The 26912-nt window shown below is 42.5% G+C and overlaps 1 protein-coding gene across 2 annotated transcripts in view; it reads left to right on the top strand.

Annotated features, from left to right (window-relative positions):
- FHIT (fragile histidine triad diadenosine triphosphatase) overlaps positions 1-18302 on the top strand; it is a 1210431-nt gene extending 1192129 nt beyond the window's left edge. For both annotated transcript variants that reach the window (XM_056858181.1, XM_056858174.1), the window contains exon 7: positions 18207-18302. In XM_056858181.1, the coding sequence (XP_056714159.1) occupies positions 18207-18302 (96 nt within the window). The remainder of the gene's footprint in view (positions 1-18206) is intronic.
- The last annotated feature ends 8610 nt before the right edge of the window (positions 18303-26912 follow it).

The raw sequence follows: 26912 nt of genomic DNA, 5'->3' as shown, positions 1-26912 counted from the left end.
TATATTGTGCCAGGATTTGGCATGGTGTCTTGGATAACAGGGCTCTCTGAGAAGAATCCAGAAGTAATTCTTTATTAGGTAGGACTTACCCATTTCTTCATAATCATAGGGAGGGAAATAAATGAAAATGTAAATAAAGAATGATAATATCTGCATACCAGAGATGACAACTACATGCAGGGACTGTGTGTATTCAGTCTCACAGGTGCATACAAACCCAAAATCAAGTTTTTATGTCAAGCAAAGAGTATGGTAGAATGGAGGAAGGGGAGCCTATGAAGATTCCAAAATTTTAATATCCAAAATTGGAGGTTTCATATAATATTCCTTAATAAAAAAAATGAACAATGCTAATTGGTAAGATGGCCATCTGTCAGCAATGCTGATTCTATGACCTTAAGCAGATGATGAGAGGGAGGGCATCTTGGGCATCTTCTGGGCATGAAGTAGGGGTCACTGGGGGTATGGGGGGATGTAGTTGTAAATTTCCTGCATTGTGCAGGGGTTGAACTAGATGACCCTGGTGGTACCTTCCAATTCTATGATTCTGTAACGAGCAAGGATTCTGCCCGTAACTTCAGAGAACTATGAACTGAAAATAACTCAAGGCTTTTGCTCTTGGCTGCTATCCATAGTATCACAATCCTCCCCATTTTATCGAATTAGAAAAGGCTGTCGCCTTCTCCAACTTTTTTGATAATACAATATTATTTCTCAGACCATAGGTCCTTTGTTTCTCTGTTCAGGTAACCAGCAAATGAATTGACACCTGTGTGAATCTTTCTAACTTTTATTGAAAAGGGAAAGGTTTGTTTTATTAAACAAGACAGAATAAAATAGAGAACTAAAATTTGAACTTATACAGAATGTAATTAAGCAGGCAAGTATAATCAATTCTCCTAACATTATTTTAATGCATATTAAAACTAGTTGTCTGTTACTATAATTCAGAATTCAGTCTCTTATTCATTGCTCTTAAGAAATGTCAAATAAGCCAAAAGGATCCTAATATCTTACGAAGCCAGGGTCCTTCAATCTTTGATAGCTGAGCTTCAGTCCAAGGAAATCTGATTTGGTCTTCAGACTCATGCATTTTTATAGAAAGAACTTATCTATCTGATCAATCTCTGAAGTCACTTATCACAATCATGTGACTATTTCTAAGTACCTGGTTGGCACAAAGTCAGCACAAACACCTGTTCACTTTATCACATGATGAATACATTTCTGAAATAGCGAGATAGAAGACCATAAGCTATCTCATCAAAATAACCTTTTCAAAAACTTTCCCCAACTTTCCCAGAAACTTTCCCACATTACGTCAGCTAAAAACTTTTCCAGGCCTAAAACTGCAAGCAAAGGATGACATAGCTACAGGTGTCTCCTTATACTGGGGATGAGGTCATTGCTACTGCGACAATTCTATGATTTTATTCTATGGTACTGGAGAACAATCCTACTCAATAAGTTATTAGCTGTGTTTAAAAGGTTGTTTTCAGATTCTTGCCCTGCCTTTAGGTATAGTTGATCTTTGCCTACTTGCCTGCCATTTCATTACATTCTCTGGACGTGACAGCACCTGTGATCCTGTTCATCAACAATGTTGCAGAGCACACTCATAATTATTGATCTTGTTGTAGAATGTAACATACCTAAAGCAGAATATTTGTATTTTTGCACAAGTTTGATTGAACTGGATTTTTGGACAACAGTAATTAGCCGTCAAAATGGGTAAAAAAATATTATAAAAACTTATCAATATGCCCTGTAGTTATACATTTATATGAAGGATTTAACAAACAAAAACAAGAGAAGAGATTGATTTGGAATTAGCTGACAGCTAAAATTGAGCTTACATGGAGTCAGAATTTCTAGCTGTAGAAGACTAGTTGGAATGTCTGGCTGTATCCCAGGTGTGCAAAAGTTAATTGGTATTGTTAATTGTAGAGTTAATTAGTGTTGCTAATTGTAGGAAGACCGAGACTTGATGCATATGAGAAAACTTGAATTTATTTGTATAATCTTGGAGCTAGATTGGGACTCAGACAATGCTTTATGGAAGGCTACTATACAGTTCCTATGTGTCGTGCCATCCTGTGCAATACACAATTTGTGACCTATACAATACACCATGATGGGTAGCCGTGTTAGTCTGTCTGTAGCAGTAGAAAAGAGCAAGAGTCCAGTAGCACCTTAAAGACTAACAAAACGTTTGGCAGTGTATGAAGCTTTCAATATATACGATACATATATACAGTATATATACAGTGTGTGTGTGTGTGTATGTGTGTGTGTGTGTGTATATATATATATATATATATACACACACACACACACACACACACACATATACACAGTGTATATATATATGTGTGTGTGTGTGTGTATGTATGTATATATATATATATATATGTATATACACAGTATAAACGGTTAAATACTGACAGAAGCTTGTAAAATGTGTGTGTGTGTGCTGTCAAGTCACAGCTGACTTAAAGCGAGTGACCCTGTAGGGTTTTCAAGGCAAGAGACATTTGGAGGTGGTTTGCCATTGCCTGTCTCTGCATGGGCTAAGCGAGTTCTGAGAACTGTGACTGACCCCAGGTCCCCCAGCAGGCTTCATGCAGAGGAATGGGGAATCAGACCCAGTTCTCCTGATTAGAGTCTGCCATTCCACTCTTAACCACTATACCACATTGGCTCTCACTTGTAAAATAGTGTCATGGATATGACCAGGAATACCACCTGGAGGCTGGCAACCCTACTAACACCTGATGGTATAGGGTTTCCTACCTCCAGGTACTATCTGGAGATCTCCTATTATAACTGATCTCCAGCCGATAGAGATCAGTTCACCTGGAGAAAATGGCTGCTTTGGCAATTGGACTCAATGGCATTCACGTCCTTCTCCTCCCCAAACCCCACCCTCCTCAGGCTCCACCCCAAAAACCTCCCGGTGGTGAAGAGGGACATGGCAACCCTAAGGGTAGATCTGGTCTCCACCAATGGCCTTTCAAATTTTAAGAGAAAGGACTGAACCGGCTCAGGATTAAACATGCCAACATTGTCCTTACTGGAGGCTTCTCCCAGCTGGCGGCATTAGAGGTAGCGGAGCCCATCCCCTCAGCCAGAAAATGGTGGGTAGGCGGGAGGGCTGCTGGACTCCTGTGAGGCTCGGATGTCACAGTTATTCTTTCCATAACAAAAAACAGCGCCCTATTCAAAACCTGGATCAAAAATTATTACAAAAATTTCTGAAGCACATACCCCTACCCTTGAATCTTGTTTAAACGAGAATTGAACTGTTTAGGTCTCTCCAAAATAAATGATATTGTGAAATTGTGAACTTAATAAAATTGTGACATAAAATTTTGTATGGGCATTTTGATCTCCCATCTCTTTTCTATTATGAGTTCATAGGCACCCACCATTATTATGTGGTACTCAAAATTCTCGCTTGGGCAGAGCGAATGTTCTTTATATTGTTCCTTTTAATGTTTTTGTCACTGGTTTTCATTCTCCCCCCTTTTTTGCTGTTGTCTTTGTAGATTTGTTTGTATGGCTTGTTTACCCATGTTGCAGTATTTAATAGGCAATTTATACAGTATTCACATGTCAAATGTATGTCCTGTGTATATCTAATAGACATGTAGTGGATAACAGTTATTATTGCTGCAGAAATAACACTGAAAGATGTGCACATTGTGTGGGGGAAATGGTGTGAAAACAAAGAATCATGGATTTCATAGAATCATAGAATCATAGAGTTGGAAGGGAACACCAGGGTCATCTAGTCCAACCCCCTGCCCAATGCATAAGGGAGAAAGTGAAATTAAAATGGCAGTTTGGGGGTTGAAACATCAAGGATAAGAAATTTGAAACCATCCCTAATTCTTGCTTATCTGAAAGTGTACGTTCTGCTTCATGTTTTACCTCACACTTCAGTAAAATGACACTGGGATTTGATTATGCTATCCAAGTTTTTGAGCACAGCTCAGTCAAAACATGCTTGAAACGCATCCAAATATATGTCTTCTCCTCTGGATATATATTCCAGTATAGATAAAACTGCTACAAATATTGGAAAGGTTTTTGCCAAGTTGATCTTCTCTTTCCAAGAATTTCTTCTCAGCTTGAGCCAAAATGGCTCTAAAACTGTTTCAAAGATGAAGTCTACATATCCATAATCTACATTTCATGTAGATTAGAAGCATTATTGGGCACATAATTTGGAGGACATAAAACGCCTTCAGATGGTACGGTGAGCAGACTGAATCCTTATGTAGGTCTAGCTTTAAGTAGGGCAGCAGTTGGGACATTTGGTATGGTATATTTTTTTACTGAGAACTCCCCACTATGAAACAGGCAATAGTAAGAGGCATTGCAAGCAGGAGTGGACTTCTGAATGGTTCGTTTAGACATGCAGAATCTTCTCTTTAAGCTTTTTAAGCGTGCTACTTAAGCTTTTTAATAGTTCCACCGAGAAGCCCAAGCTGCTGTGATGAACACATCCATTGTACAAGACTTCTGAGTACCTCAGGCTTTTAACAGCTTGGGATGTATGAAAGTCCCCTCCTCCCTGTTATTTTCACAGATATTTCAACTTCACAGAAAAATATTCACTGTCTGTTGGAGACACCAATCAACAAAATCTCGCCCTGATTAAGAGTGATTCCCTCTCTAACTTGCTTAAACTAGACTAAAGTGATGGAACAACCACTAGGGGACCACTCTGCTGGTCAAATAAACTAAACTAAAAAACTAGGGGACCACTAGTGTGGGGTAGCAGTGGACTCTAATCTGGTGAACTGGTAGGATTGATTGTTCCCTCTTTGCCATCGGCGGGAGGTTTTTGGGGTGGAGCCTGAGGAGGGCGGGGATTGGGGAGGGGAGGGGCTTCAATGCCATACGGCCCAATTGCTGAAGTGGCCATTTTCTCCAGGGGAACTGATCTCTATCAGCTGGAGATCAGTTGTAATAGCAGGAGATCTCCTGCCACCACCTGGAGATTGGCAACCCTATGAACTGTGTTGGTTTTTCCCACACCTCCACATGAAGCCTGCTGGGTGACCTTGAGCTAGTCATACATCCCTCAAAACTCTCTCAGCCCCACCTACCTCACAAGAAGTCTGTTGTCGGGAGGGGAAGGGAATGTGATAGTAAGCCGCTTTGAGGCAACTCAAAGGTAGAGAAAAGCAGGGTATAAAGACCAACTCTTCTTCTTCTTAATTATTGTCAAAGGCTTTCACGGTCAGAGTTCATTGGTTCTTGTAGGTTATCCGGGCTGTGTGACCGTGGTCTTGGTATTTTCTTCTTAATTGTTTATTAAGTTAAGGTTATTATTATAAATGCTAATTAATTATATATTTATATGTTTTTATGCTGATGTTTTAAGGAATGTAATATTGTACTGTTGCTAGCCGCCCTGAGCCCAGCCCTGGCTGGAAAAGGGCGGGACAGAAATTAAATTAAAAATAAGTAAATAAATAGGCACGTAGTTTTGACAAGGGTCAGATTTTCCAAAAGGGACATGTCCCAGTTGAAGAGTGCATTGTTACCTGTTCACGGTGCAAACTACCTTGCTATTGCACTGGTTCCAGGCTGTTGATGAGCATTGCTCAAAGTTGTGTGCCAACTGAACACTTACTCTACGCTTGATTTCGCTATGATTGATGTTTCACGGCGGCAAACCGATTCCAAAAAGGTTAGCATTTACAGTGACACTGAGTGGTACAAACCCCTGTCTGGGATGTTAGCTTTGTGATGATTCCTTCGCACACAATGGAGTTATCAGACAATATGCATGTGAGAACAATGCTCTTTATGGGTGAGCCAATGCAACCATTGTCGTTGTTCTTTATTGTGTCACTCATTTTGGATTGCTTCATTTTCTTCGCTATGGCTGATGACTCTTTTAGACCATCAGTATGCCATTTGTATGTCTTGTATATATTGTACCCCATGTATATATTATGCACAGTAGATGCAAACATGAGGAAATGCATTGGTTTAAGTGGGAACAATTCAGCTGGAAGAAAGAGAAAACAGTGCAACAATAAAGTCTCACAGGTTTGCTCCTTGCAAGGGATAAAATAAAATCAGAAGTGGACAGTCAGACTGAAAGTAGGATTAGGGTTCAACATTCCTTATTCTAGAGCAAAGCTTCTTAAACTGTGGGTTGCAACCCCATATGGGGTTGTGTAACTGAATGCGGGGGTCACAATTTTTTTTTTTTACATAAAATTCATTATGATTTATTATCAGTAAATGTTACCTTTTTATATGCCTATATACCCGGGGTCACATAAAAATTTCTCGGGCAAAAAGGGGTCGCGAGTGGAAAAAGTTTAAGAAGCTCTGTTCTAGAGCAATGGTTTTCAAACCTAAAGTGTTGGGAATTACACACAAAAATACATATCTTGATAAGACAAAAGGCTCAGGAACCCGTGATGACTTGGTTTCTGTGAGTTTTCTGCTTGTGCAAGAGGGAAGTGGGCAATCTCAGCCAATTTCCCCTTTTTACCCATCCCTCTGTGACATTTGTCATGTGGTCCATAAGCTCTCCCTACCCCCAGCATCAGTTTGCTAGGGTAGAACGTGGCTGCTGAGGAAAGGTGAAGGCAGAGAAAGCTTGTTGAATCCCGAACAATATTTGGGAGTAGGGTTGCCAGCTGATGCCTAGCAACCAGTGGGGTGGGGGATGACTCCACACTGATGGTGCGATGTCAGTTCAGTCAAATAACCAAAAGCGACATCATGTTGCCATTGTGACATTCATACACCACTCTAGGGTTTCTGCAAAACTCGCTGGTAAAACCATAGCATTTTGTCGAAATCCTAGAGTGTTGCATCGACATCATATGATATCACTTGCGGGTATTCACTGGAAGTGACATTGCACCCCTGGCATGGTGCCATTTTTTAAACCTTTTTCCTCCCACCAGCCCTCAGCAGGCCAGTGCACACTGTTTGACCATGCTGTTTCATTCTTAGTCCTACTGCAAATATCTGCAGAGATATTTCGAAGGCAAACTTCACCAGGGAAAATGGAGGGGTCAAAAAATGGCAACCCTGGTCTATGGCGAAGACATCTGTCTTCCAATGTACTGTTTATTGACCAATAAAGTATGACAGTTGGCATATCTCCACATCCCCAGTACTTTCTTTTTCTTGTGCTGTTTTCCCAGTTTCAGATTTTGCTGCTAGCTGTACTGCTATGCCCTTTTACATTCTCCTACGCAGATTTCATCCTGCTTAGCAGACTACGCTACATTAGAAAGCTATTTCCTGCCATCGCAAGGCAAATACGATACAATAGCTGTAGGCAAATTAACTGCATTATTGTTGTTCCACTGGCAGAAAACTCATTTTCATTTTGATATTAGCTCTAGGTGGGTTATAAATCCATCTTGTAACAATATTAAGGGGGGTTTTAAAAAAAATCCCAAAGTAAAAAAAAAAATCCATCCATGTTGTCGATGTCTGCCTCCAGCATTTGAATTGAAAGATCTGAAAAAAGGAGGAGTTTAGAAATGAATGCAAATTTCATCCTATAAATTCCATGTAATGGAAAGAGGTAGAATGAGAGCCCTTCTTGCCCGTGCAGCTGCTGTCAGAAGTCACAGTTACGGCAAGGTGTGCAATGAATTGACAAGCAGATCCTGAAAGATAACAGGCCATTCGCTTTGACAGCAGTGGGTTTGATTCTCACTCCTCCACATGAACGGCGGACTCTACTCTGGTGAACCAGGTTGGTTTCCCCACTCCTCCACATGAAGCCAGCTGGGTGAACTTGGTCTAGTCACAGTTATCTCTTAACAAGGGTTGCAAGTCCCTCTTTCCACCAGCAGGAGGTTTTGGGGGCAGAGTCTGAGGAGGGCGGGGTTTGGGGAGGGGAGGGACTTCGATGCCATGGAGTCCAATTGCCAAAGCAGCCATTTTCTCCTGGTGAACTGATCTCTATCAGCTGGAGATGAGTTGTAATAGCAGGCGATCTCCAGCTACTACCTGGAGGTTGGCAACCCTACTCCAAACTCTCTAAGCCCCCACCTACCTCACAAGGGGTATGTTGTGGGGAGAGGAAGGGAAGGTGATTGCAAACCGGTTTGATTCTCCTTAATAGGTAGAGAAAGTCAGCATATAAAAACCAACTCTTCTTCTCTTTATGAAGAAGTTAAGAAAAGATAAAGGCGGGGCAGAGTGGAGTGATGGGTGGGCTGCATGTCTACCCCAAGCAAAGCCTAGCAATTCTGTATGTTACGCAAGAGCTAGACATCACAGGGGAAGCACAGCAGGCAGCAAACACAGTGGCCTGTGTTTCCTCCTCTTGCTCAAAGGCCTAGGGATCACCAACTTGCAACATGATGTCATCATGCTGTCACTTTCCCCTCACAGATAAGTGGCAGCCCATGAAGTGGGTCAAGCAGTTTCCTGCTTGTTTGTTTTTAACCCAGTCAATGTGAGGAATGAAATGTCTGAAGCAACATTTTACCTGGTTGCTCACGTACACATGAAATTGCTTTACACTAAGACCATTGGTCTAACAAGGTCATCATTGTCTAATATGACTGACAACAGCTCTCTCAAATATTTCATGTCACCTACTTCCCTGTTTAGGGTTGGCAACCTCCAGGTGAGGTCTGGAGTCCTCCCAGAATTAAAACTGATCTCCGGACTACAGGGATCAGTTTTCCTGGAGAAAATGGCCTCTTCACAGGGAATACTCCATGGCATCACAACCCTGCTGAGCTCCTTCTCTTCCCCAAACTCCACCTTTGACACTATCCAGCCCCAAATATCCAGGCATTTCCTCACCTGGAGTATTCCTGGTGCTTTCTTAGCTGGAGATACCACAGATTGGACCAGGAACCCTCATGCAGATGCTCTACAACTGAGCCACAGTCTCTCCTCTATATACCAGATGTGGTGTTGGCAGTATCACATTGAGTATTACTGGCCAGCCCTGACCTGGATGGCCCAGGCTAGCCTGATCTCGTCAGATCTCAGAAGCTAAGCAGGGTCGGTCCTGGTTAGTATTTGGATGGGGGACCACCAAGGAATACCAGGGTTGCTGTGCAGAGGAAGGCACTGGCAAACCACCTCTGTTAGCCTGTTGCCATGAAAACTCCAAAAGGGGTCGCCATAAGTCGGCTGTGACTTGACAGCACTTTACACACACATTACCGGCCAATGCCCAGCTGATAGTAACCCATACTGGCTAGATAATTGTATTCCAGTCTCTCCTAGATTGGGTAGCCAGTGTGCATTCTAAGGCTGAACCAAAAAGCAAATGAGGGGAAAACCAGTGGAGATCATGACGATGTGAGAAGGAAAAGGAGAGAGGGCCAGAAATGATACCCCTTTGAGGTTTATCATTCCAGTATTAAATAGTTACTGCTTCAATTTGGATCTTAGGTTTAAAGGGACAATATAAATGATGCTATCTAAGGTTTCTCTGACTCTCTCTTTCAGCCCAGCACTCTCCTCTGCTGGGAGAATTCAGGGAGATTATGAGGGATTTACAGTTTGGAGAAAGAGAGGTTAAGTTTTATGGAATCACAGTTTGACATATGTTGGTTTGTTTTGTCTTGGCAGAACAAAATAAGCAGTGGTGCATGTTAATGGTATTTTCAATTCCCTCGTCTCGGTTCTACACCTCAGCTAATATCTGGGAATCTGGAAGAATAAAAATGGCCTTTTTTCTTTCCAAAAGGACGGTGTTTTCAAAATGAAAATCTAAGCCCAAGATGATTTCTCTTCTTATTTTAGGCACACTGCTGTTAACCTTTAAATGCAATCAATCTTTGATGAAGCTCAAACTGCTCAGTAGGGACAGTAATTGATTCTCAAACTTGGTCTTGTGGCCTACAAACTAGACTCAACTATTCTGACTTTCACGAGGCACTTTGCAGTAATTATAGTGTGGGTATTTCCAGGGTTTCTCCCCTCCCCCCAATGAATGGCCCATTGCAGCTTTTAGAAGGTTCATCTGCTGTCAATTTTCATACACAGCCAATCGATCCAAAACAGAAAAGAAAAGAAAAGAAACCAGACGTAAGCATATGGTTTGTGGCCATACAAGTCCTAAAGCCTTGGTGTTGGAAAAGAGACAGGTGCCCCCACATGTATTTCATCACTTGATGGGAGCAGTATTAAGGGGTGCTTGCATGCCTGAACAAGACATTACTGATTAATCCATACAGAAATCATATATACAAATTTAAATATTTATTGTTACTGCCATTGGCCAGCATAAAATAACAGAGCAGTGCAAGTACCTATAAAACATCATACAGCCCCAGATCAAAACCCATTAATACTCTTTAGGGATTTTATCCAGAGATTGACCCTTGCTTTTTAGCTCATGTCAGCAACGAAAGAGGCCGATAATTAAATCCAAGCCCTGGTTTGACAAGGACTGCCTTGAAGCAAAAACAGCCCTTAAACAAGCCTATAGTAAGTTCATCAAAGCTCAGGGTAGCCAAATCAAGGCAGCCCAGCAATCCCTTCTCCTGCACAAAAAGATGTACAAACTCTTAATCTCTCAAAAGAAAAACGAGCACTTTAAGGAGCCTTGGAGATTACTGATTAAAGCGGCCAAGGCTCAACATTCATCCGTATTCTGGAGGCTAGTTACTGGTAGCAATTGCAAGGAGAACTCACCTTTAGACTCACATGTGGCCGCGGATAGGTGGGTCATATTCTTTCAGAGCCTTTATGATGACGTGCATCCTTTGGCTCCTTATAGTCCTGACCCATCAAATATTCCCTCCTGGCCACCTGTCTCATTAAATGAGGTCAAATCCCATATTAACCGACTAAGATGGGGTAAAGCTCCTGGATATGACGGTATCCCCCCAGAATTTATCAAGGAGAACATAGATTGGTAGGCTCCCTTTCTAACCGCACTGTTTACCTATATAGACTCCACTGGAAGAATCCCCAAAGACTGGGGGCTGGCAATAGTCGTCCCCTTTTTTTAAAAAAGGAAGTAGAAAGGACCCTTCCAACTATAGGCCAATTAGTCTCATAAGTGTCCTCAGCAAATTATTTGCAAGGCACCTGCTAGATAAATTAACCCTTTGGCTCAATCAAGAGGATATTTTGGCAATAGAGCAGGCAGGTTTTAGGGAAGGGAGAGCAACGATAGATGTTGCCTTGTCCTGCAACATCTAGCAGAGAAATATTCTAATAAGGGACAACCCTCTTTATATGCAGCATTTATTGATTTTAGGGCAGCATTTGATTCGATTTCCAGACCTTTACTCTGGGACAAGCTCGAAGCCTCAAATGTAGATAAAAGGCTCCTGTTGCTGCTGCGTGCCCTACATGAATGGACAGCACTGAGAGTCGGGTGCTATAGAAGAGGACATCTTACCGTCCCCATAAACCCCTATAGAGGAGTTAGGCAGGGCTGTTTACTCGCCCCCCTGCTATTTGCCTATTATATAAATAACATAGTCAGTTCCTTGAACGCACCGGATTTACATCCACCTAAACTAGCGGACAGGCATATTCCTATTCTGCTCTATGCCGATGACGCAGTACTTCTTTCACAAACCCTAGTTGGCCTAAGGAGGGCGCTAGTGAGAGTGGGAATGTTCTGTGAGAAGGAATGCCTGACTATTAATTATGACAAAACAAAAGTAATGGCTTTTGGCAATCGCCCTAATTATAGGAGGTGGAGCATAAATGGCCATAGGTTGGAACAGGTAACCCAATTCAAATATCTTGGAACGACAATCCAGGCGTCTGGCTCCAAGCTAGCCCATAATACCTATGTTGCCAATTTAGGGGAAAGATCAGCCTATTCAATAATACATTTTCTCCGGACCAAAGGGGCACATTATATTCCAGCTGCCCTTAAACTTTTTCAGGCAAAAACCCTAGCACAAATGTTACATGGAACACAACTCGACTCTCCACCCTCATGTCTTATTCCCGTGGAACGAGTGCAATCCAAGTTTCTTAGAGCTGTCCTGCAATTGCCAAGATGTGTATCAAATGCTATGATCCGTTTATAAACTGGCATGAGGAAGGTGGAGGCAAGGGTTGACTTGTCCTCGCTTTATCTGTGGCTGAAAATCAATTTCAACCCCAAGGGTCTTCTTCCACTGATTCTTTGTGATAGCTTTAGGTCTAAGTGGATAATAGCCATTGAAGACAAACTAAATAAACTGGGTTTTGCCCCCATAGCACTACTTCAGTTAGGGTGGGATCAAGCTAAGTCAACTATAAACCAAAGAGTTAAAGATATTGCGCACAAGTAGATCTAGCAACAGCGCCCCTATTTATGGCTCCCCCCACTCCAAATTTATCCTTGCACCGGCAGCCTATCTCTGTTACCTAGAGATAAACAAATATAGGAGGGCTTTTACCTTGGCTAGGTGCGCAGCCTTACCCTCTGCTATGTTAGAGGGGAAATTCAAGAAGATACCCAGGGCAGAGAGACTATGCCCCTGTAAATCAGGGGATTTAGAAACCACTGAACATGTTCTCCTGAACTGTAACTGAACTGTAACTATACCCCTCTCTAAGTTTATTGAGCCCCTCATACTGAGAATGGGACCCGTCAGGGAAAGAGAAAAGTTAGAAAAGCTCCTACAAGGAGATAATCCCTCAATCACCTCTCAGGTAGCAAAATTTTGTACGGCTGCAATGACAATTCGTTGCCACAGAGTACTCTCTTAGTCCAAATGGCAGATGTAACTCGGATGTTATTTATTTTATTATTTTTAATTTTTTAAATGACTTAAGACTCGGGCTGTAAACCTTTGTCGGTAAGACCATTTTAGTCCATGTATCTTGTTTTTCTGGCCAAGGGCCACAAATAAACTATCTGAATCTGAATCTAACATCATACAGAAATCTTATTTTCTTTTTGATGGAGTTGTTACCCGAATGGCCTACACATGTATAACCCCAAATGTCTGGAGGAGAGCCAGCATGGTATAGTGGTTAAGAGCAGTGGTTTGGAGCTGTGGACTCTGATCTGGAGAACCAGGTTTGATTCTCCACTCCTCCACATGAGTGGTGGATGCAAATCTGGTGAACCGGATTGGTTTCCCCATGCCTACACATGAATTCAGCTGGGTGACCTTGGGCCAGTCACAGCTCTCTTAGAGCTCTCTCAGCCCCACCTACCCCACAGGGTGTCTGTTGTGGGGAGGGGAAGGGAAGGCGATTGTAAGCCGGTTTGATTCTTCCGTAAGTGGTAGAGAAAGTCAGCATATAAAAACCAACTCTTCTTCTCCTTATACCCTTTGGAGTGTCAAGCGCATATATGTGTATTCTGGGGTAAAATTAGACTACTGCCTATGTATACCAAGGTCCAGAATTTGGAATAAGACTTCACTATGGGAATGGGGACATTTCCAGAAATAAGCAAGAGGAAAATAAAATCAAAGTCTGAAGCTCTATTTAGAAAAAAAAATAGTGCAAGAAGAGCAGTAGGAACACAGGCAGCCATATGCTCACACACAGAGTCGGAGTAATTCTAACCCTAATCAAACACCTATGAAGTAAAGTGACAAGTGAATGGGGTCAAATGAAAACACACATGCCTGTCTGACAAGCATGGAATTTCTGGAGGGGTCCAGAGTGGAGGGAGATGGAATAAAGGCACACAGCAACACTGTGCACAAAGTGATCCCTGTGTGTGTGTGTGTGTGTTAAGTTCCTTCAAGTTGCTTCAGACTCATGGCGAATCTATGAATCAATGTCCTCCAAAATGTCCTATCCTTAACAGCCTTGCTGAGATCTTGCAAACTGAGGGCCGTGGCTTTCTTTATAGAGTCAATCCATCTCTTGTTGTGTCTTCCTCTTTTGCTGCTGCCTTCAACTTTTCCTAATATGATTGTCTTTTCCAGTGACTCTTGTCTTCTCATAATGTGACCAAAGTACGACAGCCTCAGTTTAGTCATTTTAGCTTCTAGGGTCAGTACAGGCTTGATTTGATCGATAACCCACTGATTTGTTTTTGTTTTTTTGGCAGTCCACAGTATCCATAACACTCTCTTCCAACACCACATTTCAAAGGAATCTACTTTCTTCCTATCAGCTTTCTTCACTGTCCAACTTTCACACCCATACATAGTAATAGGGAATACGATGGCATGAATTAACTTGATTTTGGTTGCCAGTGACACATCCTTACACTTAAGAATCTTTTCTAGCTCCTTCATGGCTGCCCTTCCCAGTCTCAATCTCTTTCTGATTTATTGGCTACAGTCTCCCTTTTCGTTGATGACGGAGCCAAGGGATAGAAAGTCTTGAACCATTTCAATTTCCTCATTGTCAACTTTAAAGTTGAGTAATTCTCCTGTAGTCATTACTTTTGTCTTCTTGATGTTCAGGTCTAGCCCTGCTTTGCCACTTTCTCCTTTAACTTTCAGCAATAGTAATTTCAAGTCTTCATGATCAAATGGAAAGAGAGAAATGCAGGGCAGAGACCAAGGCCAGCTCTAGCTATCTGAGGCTCTTCCTGTGGTGAGGTACAGAGGCAGAAGGTGGATGGTCCAAAAAACTGATGCAAAGTTCTGGGCTTCGGGTGGGGGTATATTTATACCAAAAATATTTGGAAGCAGCATAGCCAGTGTACTTCAAAGTTGGGATTGGACTGGAGCCCAACAATTGTAATTGGATTTAACTGCTGGGCAGGAAAATTGAGCCTAGCGAAGTGACACACCAAAAACTGGGGATAAGTGACTGGAATGAACTGCTGGTCTGGACAAAGAACTGGCAGTGTGCTGATGACTGTGCCGGGGTGGGGGGAAATAACAGGTTTAAGATAGGGGTGATTGCCAGCTAAATCCTTTGATGCATGAAGGATGTTCTATCATAGTCAATCATTGAGACATCACCTGTATTTTAGGTGCACATAAGGTGTTTATAGGAGTCCCGTGGCACAGAGTGGTGAGCTGCAGCACTGCAGTCCAAGCTCTGCAGTTCGATCCCAATGGAAGTCGGTTTCAGGTAGCCGGCTCATGGTTGACTCAGCCTTCCATCCTTCTGATGTGAGTAAAATTAGTACCCAGCTTGCTGGGGGTAAAGTGTAGATGACTGGGGAAGGCAATGGCAAATCACCCCATCAACATAGTCTGCCTAGCTAATATCGTGATGTGATGTCATTACGGTTGCCAGGTCCCTCTTCGCCACTGGTGGGAGGTTTTTTGGGCAGAGCCTGAAGAGGTCGGGATTTGGGGAGGGGAGGGGCTTCAATGCCATAGAGTCCAATGGCCAAAGCGGCCATTTTCTCTAGGTGAACTGATCTGCATTGGCTGGAGATTGTAATAGCAGGAGATCTCCAGCTAGTAACTGGAGGTTAGCAACCCCACACGTCATCCCATGGGTCAGTAATGACCCGCTGCTTGCACAGAGGACTACCTTTACCTTTTAGGTATTTATAAGGGATTATGGATTTTCATAATATACCCTTTTTCATTTTGAGACTTCTCTCGCTTTTTTACCTCGTTTTGAGGTCTACGGAGGTTTGTCCTTTTTTCTTGATATTTGAATCAAAGCCTCAAGCTTGCAAAACTTGAACCGTAAGAGAGGATAGAGACTGCAGGAAGAGTGACCCTTGTGGCCTCAGCACTAGCTTGGACTGAACTGAGAAAATCTTGCACCTGGCCTTGAAATGACACAGTACTCCAGGTTTCTAGGCCATTCCCCGGGGATGTTCTACAAAGCATCCACTAATGAAAAAGATTGGAAGACATGCATTTTGCAGGACCTAAAGCACATTCAGGCAATAACATTATATTAATAATATAAGGCAATAATATTATAGAATTTGTGAGGTCATGGTGAGAAGAGTGTTGTGTAAGAAATTAATTGAAACAGAACACGCCACTTATGCAATTCCACAAATGTAAGTTGCAGTCAAAATTACACTTTCTACTCAACCATCTACAAGTGCCAAAATAGATTTCCAGTGTTTTTTGTTTAAACCAGCCTCCCTACCTTGCAGTACAAATGTAAATGCTCTCTTTCAAAGACGTGGCTTTCTTCAAGCAGATGTCTGACTTCCTGGGCTTTCTGATAAATTACCCGCCTCTTTCACCTCAAGCAGAAAATGCCCTTCCACCAATAAGCACCCGTTGTCACTTTTGATCAGGTAAACGGTGAAGCGCTTTGAATATTTCTGCTTGTGAAGAAGGATTCGTTTTCTCGTTCCTGTTTCCCAGTGTGAAGTTGCTGTGAAAAGTAGACAGACATGTTTCGTGTTATTTTGTTGTTAATTGCTGTCAAACGGCATACGTTGGTTCTGGCGGTGGGGATTGTTAATGTCGTTGCCCCGGCTTTTAAGGAAAGTTCATTGCTGTTATACAATTCATTCAGCCAAAGGAATTTCTTGCAATTTCTTATACTATACAGTGAGAGATGCAGACTGCCATCATAAGCAGAGCTATACCCTTCCAAGTTCAATGGACTTAGAAGGGGGCAACGCCATCGAGGATGGCACAGTTAGACTTGGAAAATGTATAGATGCTGGTTTTTTCTTTTTCTTTTTGTCAGTTATTGTTGGGAGGCTTTTTGTTTGAGCCATTGTTTAACTGGTGTTCCCAATTAATTTATTTCTTGTATCACAGGTTTGTGCCATTTTTTAAACTTTATAAGCCATTTTGCGGCCAACAGTATACCGTTTTATACACAAATGATACAAAATGGCATCCATTTTAACAGTCAGATTTCTCTCAGATTTTTGTAGCACAATGCAGGGGGAAAGATGACTGTTGGCAAAGCATGGGAGATATGAGCAGGACCTCATCAGATCCGGACTCTTCCGAACCCTCCTAAAGATCCATTGCAGGGGAGTAGCCGTGTGGGTTGGTGGGTTGGAAGGGCAAGAGAATGAAATCAACCCTTTTCCTCAGTGGGACTGCGCTAACGGAGGAAGAAAGATTCCCTTCCTCACTCAAACCTCTCCAGCCCATGCAGCTGTTCCTCCATGTGGGTTCTGTGACCCTGGGCTGCAGGAACAAAGAGGAACATGGGGAAAACAGTGTTTTCTGGATATGGACTGTTTGGATCTATGCTATTCAAACCAGTAATCGTCAGGGTTTTGACTTGAAAATAATAAACATTGCTTTCTGATTTTATGATTTTGAAAGCCTGCTAACTTCTGAATCAGACGTTGTATCTGAAGGGGTATCATCAAGTCCTATTTTTGAATATGTCTCTCAGGCTTTGCCAGCAGATGACCCAGGGCATGCTATGCTATACCTAGGCAAGTATGAGTTAACAGGTATATTGCAGGATTGAATGCAGCAAGTCAAAAAGTCTTCAGTCTTGTCACAAAAAAGACCCCCCCTCTCTCACACACACACACGCGCACGCACACACACAACTCACCTCAAACATTTCTGGCCAATTTATTTCAATAAGAACCAAATTTGAAATGTGATACCCTTCCCATTGACACCAGAGCTGGGAATGGAAAGAACCATCCAACTGCTATAGGTTTTTTGCCTTTTGAGAACATCTTCCCATCACCATCCATGGAAAGCATAAAAGGCCTTATTAAAAAAAACAAATATAGCATTTATATAGAACTTCCAGTGTCCAAAATGCTTTCCTATTTTGTAAGCCTTACAACAGCTGTAATATCTACTTACTATAGATTGGCTAACAGTGCAATCTTAAGTAGAGGTATAAATTTGTAAGGCCATTTAAGTTAGAGGGCTTAGAAGGGTGAAACGTTGCTCAGAATTGCCTTGCTAAGCCCAGTGGCTCACCTAAAGCCACCAAGAGAATTTGTGGCTGATGCAAGATCCATACCAGACACCTCCCAGGTCACAGCTGATTTTCTTAGCTATTACTCTCCACTATGCTACCGCAAGAAAGCGCTTGATCTTCTTTTTTTTTGTTTTCCCCCCCTTGGGAGCTTTCTTAATGATGATCCTCCCCTCTGTTATTCATTAATTTGATTTCCAGTTACACGCTATTTCAGATGAATTAGGATGATCTATAGAAAAAATCTTTATTAAATGGTAAGCTATGGCTTGTAATGAGGTTAGGACTTACTGACCGAAAAGCTTCTCCGAGAACTCCTACGATCCTCCTACTTCTTTTAATTTTAGACCCGTCGACTATGATCACAAGCTCAATTCTCGCAGTGTCTACTAATTGTACACTTCAGAAGTGTCCAGATGCCATCAGTTAATTAACCCCATTCTTCACCCTTCTTTTTTTCCCCTACCAAGCTTCAGCGTCACGACAAAGAGGATTCCCCCAGAGAGTGGAGATCTGAGGACGAAATGGCAGCAGAAGCCGAAATCCTCAAGAAGTACTTTCAGTGAAACAGGAGGTAATGATTCCCTAAATCTTTTGTTTCGATGGCATCTCTCCAAGCACTCTTGTTGTAAGCCCTGGAATTTTGCAGACTGATCCAACGAATCGCTGCGCCAATGCAAGGGCTCATGGGATTCTGCGTCGAGGTTTTCGAGCCCAGACAAGGGCATTGTTCAGCCTTGCCAAAGGCTTATGCAACTGTGTTCAAGGGCAAGACGTGTCCTATGGAATAAGTCACCTCAAGAGGCCACTAAAGGAACATATATTGGCACGGTTGTTTTACAACAGGTAGAGCTGTTTTTTCAACCATTACCAGTCACAGAATGGAGTTTTTAATATGTTCCAGGCAGTTTGCAGAGGAAATCTTGAGCCAGTGATGTGATATATGGGCAATGGCAGTGGAAGATTTCCCATAGATGAAAATATAACAAATATATAAGAAGAATGTGACTATAACCGTGATACTTCTTCATTTACACTAAACCCCACTGAATTAGGTTGAAAAAGCATGCGGGGGATGAGGCCTCTAGCAGATCACGGACAGTTTCCTAGCAAAATCAGTCACGTCTCAGTTCATAATCCTGCACCCTTATTTAAGCCCTACTGAGACCGAAAGCGCTTTGCTTTATGGCCCGTTCCACAACAGTACTTGGATTTAAATTGATTCTAATCCCTTGAAGGGAATAAAAGTAAATGGGTTTAAATCCATGTAGTTTAATCTAACTGGATTAAGGATCAGGCTTTTACAGCACTATCAGAAGCATTTTAGAACCAGCAAATTCAATGCTCATGAAAAGGTATCTGACTGCAGTGCTATGCCGACATCACAAACTATGGCATGTGGCTGTGTCCCAAGCATGGGGGAACATGGGTATGTTTTATGGGGGACAGTGAGGCCCGGCAGTAAACCCATTAGCATGGTATGGTCTGTGCCTTTGTCTTCCTTGATTCATGAGTAGGGTTGTCAGCTCCGGGCTGGGAAATACCTAGAGATTTTTGGGGTGGAGCCTGAGGAGAGTGGGGTTTGGGGAGGGGAAGGACTTCAATGCCATAGAGTCCAATTGCCAGTGAGGCCATTTTCTCCAGGTGAACTGATCTCTATTGGCTGGAGATCAGTTGTGATAGCAGGTGATCTCCAGATAGTACCTGGAGGCTGCAACCCTATTCATGAGATTGTTTTATGTGATGGGACCATATGGGGTGCAAGGGTCCATATTACTAGTTTGTACTGAGCCCAGACAAATGGTTCTTGGGCTCTCACATAAGTGAGAGTTTTTTCACTTTTTTTCAGAGCCATTTGGATTCCTTTACACTTGCTTTGGGTTTACTGAATCTTTTCATCACACACCATTAGCAATCTATAGGGATGAGTTGAGGTCAGTGGTAGAGCCCATGTTTTACATGCAGAAGGTCCCCGGATCAATCCCTGGCATTTCCAGTTAAGAGAGGATTCCAAATTATAAATTTTAGAAAAGATTCTTTTTTTTCCTTTTTTTTTGTCTGAGAACCCGGAGAGCCATTGTTGGTTGGAATGGGCAGTACTGAGCTATATGGGCCAGTGGCTTCACAGTATAAGGCAGCTTCTGATGTATATGTTTTGTTTATAATAGATGTATAAATGATGTTTGAAAATGGAGAGATCTTCCATGCTAAAAGCAGATTGCAGTTGTAACCACACAATGAGTAGAAGCCTCTTCCCCCTCTTAGAAGGTCCTTAGCTGAATTCTCTACTGATGTAGACTTGTTGATACAAATCTTAATGTTTGATGCATGGCTGGAACCATATCAGAAAAAAAACCCTGCTAGCTCATACAGTTGGTAATGATATCTCTGGTGCCCCCACATGCTGTAATGAACAATAGTGAAGGGGAGCTTGAAATGTCTGACAGGCTTAAATGATGGCTTACATGCATGAAATAGTGCTAGACCAACCACAGCCAGGTAAAAGGAAGCTCACACCTCTCACTCTGTCCATGAAATGCAATTTACAGGCTTGAGCTTCCTCAGTGTGCCTCGGGGCCATGCAGGGAAGGAAGAGGCTGTTTAACCCTTTACCCTCCACTCAGTTTTGCTCTATGAAATCAGCTCTGCTTTTTAATTAACATTCTAAACAAAAAGGGGTGTTGGAAATTCTAGGTTGCACCAGATGTGTTTGGATTTTGTAGTGGTGCCTTGTCATTGTTGGAAGAAGAAGAAAAATAAGAAGAGTTGGTTTTTATACCTCTCTTTTTCTCTAACTTTAAGGAATCTCAAGCCACCTTACAATCACCTTCCCTTCCCCTCCCCATTACAGACACCTTCAGACTGGAGGAATGGGCATTAAAATGACAAATGAGATTCAATGTGAGCAAGTGTAAAGTGATGCATATTGGGACAAAAAAATCCCAGTTTCACATATACACTGATGGGATCTGTGCTGGCAGTGACAGACCAAGAAAGGGATCTTGGGGTGAAAGTGGATAGCTCAATGAAGATTTCAACCCTGTGTGCAGCTGCTGTGAAAAAGGCATATTCCATGGTGGCCATAATTAGACAAGGAACAGAGAATAAAACTGCTGCTATCATATTGCCCTTGTACAAATCTGTGGTGACACCACACTTGGAATACTGCGTACAGTTCTGGTCACCTCACCTAAAAAAGGATATTGTAGAGCTTGAGAAGGTACAGAAAAGGGCAACCAAAAGGATCAGACGGTAAGAGCAAGTGTCCTGTGAGAAGCGGTTAAAACAGGGCTGTTTAGATTGGAAAGAAGGTGGTTAAAGGGAGACATGATAGAGGTCTATAAAATATGCATGGTATGGAGATATGGACAGGGAGAAGCTTTTCTGGACTTGATGGGCCTTGATCTAATCCAGCATGGCTTTTCTTATGTTCTTAAAGGCAGTGTCCCCCTTTCACTGTGCAAACCCACTCTAAGTTAACAGTCATATATGCATACATACAAAAGAGAAGCTCTTTAATACCCCCAGTTTTTGGTTTAGGATATATTGGGGAAGCATCAAGTAGGGAATTTTTGACAATGAAGAATGTTTGAGGTGCTTGCCAATGGTAGAGCTGTCTGCAGTGTTGGCGAGAGAGTCACATCATGCTTAGGGTTGCCGACTTCCTGGTGGGGCCTGGAGATCTTCTGGAATTACAACCAATTTCCAGACTACAGAGATCAGTTACCCTGGAGAAGATGGCTGGTTCAGAGGGAAGAGTCTATGGCATGATACCCCACTGAGGTCCCTCCCCAAATCCAGGACTCACCTCCAAATCTCCAGGAATTTCCTAACCTGGAGCTGGCAACTCTAATGCTAATTTACTTTTGGTAGAAACCACTGGACATTTTTTGAACTGTGATACAGTAAGAGGCACAAAAGTCACCAAGAGTCTTAATCTGCTGGCCCTTCTTTCATTGTCCATTTGCAACATTCCTGTCAGGAAGCTCTGATGCTGACTCAGAGCAAGTTATCTTTCTTTCCACACAATTATCAGCCCTACAGGGTCAACTCAACAGCACTGGATTAAGCCAGTCAATTGTGCCACTTATTTAACAAGCTTTCACCATGGACAATGGGTTCCCAAAATGAGAAATCGCATTGTAATTAAAGCATTTTTTAAGAAAAAAACTATATCAATCACAATTTCTCTTTCCTCCCATTAACGCATTCAAGCGTCAGCATTTGCGGAGCCGTCCAGGTCAAGGAGGTCTTGAGGAACTGCAGATTGCTTTCTTTTCCATTAAAATGAGCAACAGGGGAGGGGGGGAATCATTTGAATATAATAAAGAAGCACTTAATTCTCCTGATGGTGCTTCTGCAAAGGCCTGCATGTGCAATTTGTGTCGACATTGATTGGCCAGAAAATATGGCTGAGTTTTATATTAGCACAGTTTCATCGGTGTCATCGTTTGGTAGAAGAGAGTTGAGACCAGCCGACAGGTTTTTGTTTCAGTAGTATTGATGGTGGAATCTAAGGTTGGAACCAACAGGTGCAGGAGATGGCACTTAAGAGTGCGGGGCTATAACCTGTTCTCATTAGCATGTAGCCTGCCACTCCACTGAGCCAAGTCTAAAGACTTTGTCTGAAGAAGAAGAAGAGTTGATTTTTATACACTGATTTTTATACACTCTACCTTTAAGCAGACTCAAACTGGCTTACAATGGCCTTCTCTTCCTCTCCCCACAACAGACATCTTGTGAGGTAGGTGGGGCTGAGAGAGTGTGACTAGCCCAAGGTCACCTAGCTGGCTTCAGGTGTAGGAGTGGGGAAATCAACCCAGTTCACCAGATTAGAATCTGCCGCTCATGTGGAGAAGTGGGGAATCAAACCCGGTTCTCCAGATTAGAGTCCGCTGCTCATGTGGAGGAGTGGGGAACCAAACCCAGATCCCCAGATTAGAGTCCACCACTCCTAACCACCGCTCTTAACCTCTACACCATGCTTGCTCCACTGAAAAGCCACTAGTTGGAGGAAGGTTCCTTAGGATTTATGGTACCCAAACAAACATTTTTAGGGGTACTTAATGTGGGACAGTTTCAGGTGGGTAGCTGTGTATGTCTGAAGTAGGAGAGCTAGATTCAAGCCCAGACACACCATGAAGACTAACAAGGTTGCCAGGTTGTAAGTTTTCAAGAGTCCAAGCTCCCTTTGTCAGATACCTTGTGCTGAAGTATCTGAGAAAGTGAGCTTGGCTCTGGAAAGCTTATACCCTGGAAATCTTGTCCATTTTTAAGGTGTTACTGAACTCAGTGTGGGACACTGGAGTTTCTCCCACCCACACAAACAAAAGCCAACGACGTGGAGCAAATATATGGAAATTTGCAATGTGATGACTTCATATCACTATCCCTACACATTGATCGGGGTGGGGGGAGAAGGAGAGATCTGTGGCTGCCCATTTTGGCAGCAGCCTTGCATCTGTCACAAGATTCAGTTTCACTCTTAGCGTCTCGATGGGTTGCCATGTTAGTCTGTCAATGGCAGTAAAAAAGAGCAAGAGTCCAGTAGCACCTTAAAGACTGACAAAATTTCTGGCAGGGTATCTGGAGAAGTGAACTGAAGTATCTGAAGAAGTGAGCTGTGGCTCACAAAAGCTCATACCCTGCCTGAAATTTTGTTTAAGTCTTTAAGGTGCCACTGGACTCTTGCTCATTTCTACTCTTAGTGTCTGTAAGGGTAGGACGTGAAACGAATGGTCTTAGGCTGCAGAAGCGCTGCTCACCCTGAGGGAGCACTCGAGTAATGAGAGAAAAAGCTGTATCCTTGCGAGTGCAAACCAGTCCTTAGGCTCATAGTGAAACTTGCGGGCTTCCCACTGCTACTGCTGATTGCCAGCCGTAAGGTCAGTGCATGATAACAAAGTTGAAGGATAAGGTTGTTGTTTTTTTGCAAGCCAGCATTTGCTTTCTCCACCACATAACAAAGGTGTGAAGTGAATGGAGGCAGGATGTGCATCCCCGCAGAACATAAGATCAACCACGTTTTCCATTTTGAACTAATCGGGATCTTAGGACTGTCCCTCTTGTCCGAGCAGCCTCAGGGATAATCTGTGACGGGCTTTGCACAGAGCTGCTTTGTGATAACTCTTTGAAAGCTGTGGCTGGCGCAAAATGCAGCTGTCGACTTTTATCAGGAATCAGTCATTGGGAACAAGGGCTGCTTGTTCTCTGCAGGTTGCACTGACCTGCACATAGCCTCAGGACACAATTCGAGGTGCTGGTGGCAATTACCGATAGAGCCCTGAATGGCTTGGGGCCATTGTATCTTAAGGGATGTTTTCTCCAGTATGCAATTATATAGAAGAAAAAGAAGAAGAAGAAGAAGAAGAAGAAGAAGAAGAAGAGTTAGTTTTTATATGCTGACTTTCTGTACCATTTAAGGAAGAATCAAACTGGCTTACAATCACCTTCCCTTCCCCTCCCCACAACAGTCATCCTGTGAGATAGGTGAGGCTGAGAGGGCTCTAAGAGAGCTGTGACTAGCCTAAGGTCACCCATCTGGCTTCATGTGTAGGAGTGGGGAAACAAATTCAGTTCACCAGATTAGCATCCGCCACTCATGTGGAGGAGTGGGGAATCAAAGCTGGTTCTCCAAATAAGAGTCCGCCTCTCCAAACCTCTGCTCTTAACCATTACAGCACACTACTCCCATACTCTTAGATACCCATTCTCTTTTTTGTGTGTGATAGAAGGGTATGCCATGTTCCCAGTAATTGAAGAAACCAAATCAAGGAGAAGTAACAACCCAACTGAGGGATTTTTTTCTTCCAAGAAGTCCAACTGGAGCTTGTCTCTTCCTGCCTTTTGGACAAGCCTGAAGACAGAACTATGGAGCTTGCATATACTGAAGAGGACCTTTTCTGCACCTCCGCTTTCTACTTCCTTCACAACACATTTGATAGACATGCTAATCAGCAGTGGTGAATGCTAATTTCAATCATCGGTCATGATCCTTTCCCCCATGATCCTTCCCCCCTTCTTCAGGCAATCAGTCCACCTTTTAATAGCTTTTAAAGCACAGCATGAATCTTTCATTTAAATGTTTGTCACTTTTTTAAAAAAAAGTGAAGAAAAATCCATTTTTAAAGAACAAAAAAAACGAATCTGGAAATGGAAGGACTGTGTCTAAGGAAATGCAGTTTGGATTCAGAAATGTTCAGCATTCACCAAGTCATGTCATATTCCAAACATTTGGATTATTTACAAATGTTATAATTCTGGATATCTGAAATAATTGCAAATATTCAGACAGACTGTCATAGAAAACAGACTGGGCTGCCTGGGAAAAGAAAGTGATGAAAATATTTCCCAAAAAGCCCAGCAGCAAGGGTAGGAGGCGCAGAGAGCTGAGAGTCCCCTTCTTCTTCTTTTAAAGAGTCAGTCTATCTCATATTGGGTCTTCCTCTTTTCCTACTGCCTTTGACTTTTCCTAGCCTTATTGTCTTTTCCAGTGAGTTGTGTCTTCTCATAATGTGACCAAAGTACGACAGTCATATTAGCTTCTAGTGATAGTTCCGGCTTGATTTCATGTAGAACCCACTGATTTGTCTTTTTGGCCATCCAAGGTATTTGTAACACCCTCTTCCAACACCACATTTCAAAGGAATCTACTTTCTTTCTGTCAGCTTTCTTCATTGTCCAACTTCCACACCCATACATAGTAACAGGGAATACTATAGCATGAATTAACTTGACCTTGATTGCCAGTGACACATCCTTACATTTAAGAATGTTTTCTAGCTCCTTCCTGCCTTCCGAGTCTCAATGTCCTTCTGATTTCTTGGTTGCAGTCTCCCTTTTGGTTGATGATGGAGCCAAAGAATGGAAACTTTTGACCAATTTCAATTTCCTCATTGTCCACCTTAAATTACTGGAGTAATTCTCCAGTAATCATTACTTTTGTCTTCTTGATGTTCGGCTGTAGTCCTGCTTTGGCACTTTCTCCTTTAACTTTCAGCAGTAGTTGTTTCAAGTCTTTGCTATTTTGTGCCAGTAAAGTGGTATCATTGGCATATCTCAAACTTAATGCTTCTCCCCCCAATTTTCACTCTACCTTCATCTAAATCTAATCCATCTTTCCTTTTGATATGTTCCGCATACAGATTGAAGTAATAGGGAGATAAAATACATCTTTGTCTAACACCTTTGCTGATTGGAAACCATTCTGTTTCTCCGTATTCTGTCCTAACAGTAGCTTTTTGTCCAGAGTACAGGCTGGCATCAAAACAATCAGATGGTGCAGCACACCCATTTCCTCTAAAACCAGCCATAGCTTTTCATGATCCACACAGTCAAAAGCTTTGCTGTAGTCTATGAAACACAAGCTGATTTTCATCTGAAATCCTCTTGTATGCTCCAGTAACCAAGGTAAATTTGCAATATGATCTCTAGTGCCTCTTTCTTTTCTGAATCCAGCTTGAACATCAGGCATTTCTTGTTCCAAATAAGGTAACGGTCTTTCCACGCATTCCTGAGGGGGGGGGAGTCCTTTTAGGAGGAGGTGTGACCTCTCCGCCAGCATAAGTGCGTGTAATCATGCATCAGGACGCACTTACGCTGGCGGCGAGGGCAGTTCCGCCGGCGCCCGAGCACCGCGGAGCCCCTCCTCGCCCCTCCGCCAGTGGATAATTTTTAGCAGGCACAGCCTTGATGTTTTCAATGGGCTGAAAAGCCCCGTTAAACAAACAAAAAAGCCACGAAATTGCTTTTTTTGTTTGGTTTAACGGCGGTAGGAGATGGCTCGCCTGCGCCTTCTCCCTGTCGTTTCTGTACACCAATTCTTGGGGAATGCATGGTTAGTTGTAAGATTTTGAGCATCACTTTACTCAACTTTGGGCCATTGTTTTGTTTTCCATATTTGTTGGCATATTCTTGTTAAGATTTTGATGGACTCTGTGGCTTGGAATAGCTCTATTGATATCTCATCTGCTCCTTTTGATTTGTTTCTCCCCATTGCTCTCACTGTGGCTTTCCCTTCACTTTCTAAAACTGCAGGTTCTTCTTCAAAAGATTCTTCTTGGAAGGAATCTGTCATCCTTTCATCTCTTTTGTATAGTTCTTCAGTGTCTTGTTCCCACCTTTATTTTGTCCAGTTAATGTATTTCCATGTTGATCTATTAGCATGCCTAACCGTG

This window comes from Euleptes europaea, chromosome 1, assembly GCF_029931775.1.
Source record: "Euleptes europaea isolate rEulEur1 chromosome 1, rEulEur1.hap1, whole genome shotgun sequence".
Taxonomy (NCBI): Eukaryota; Metazoa; Chordata; class Lepidosauria; order Squamata; family Sphaerodactylidae; genus Euleptes; species Euleptes europaea.
The sequence above is the reverse complement of the archived record's forward strand: the minus strand, read 5'-3'. Positions and strand labels throughout refer to the sequence as shown.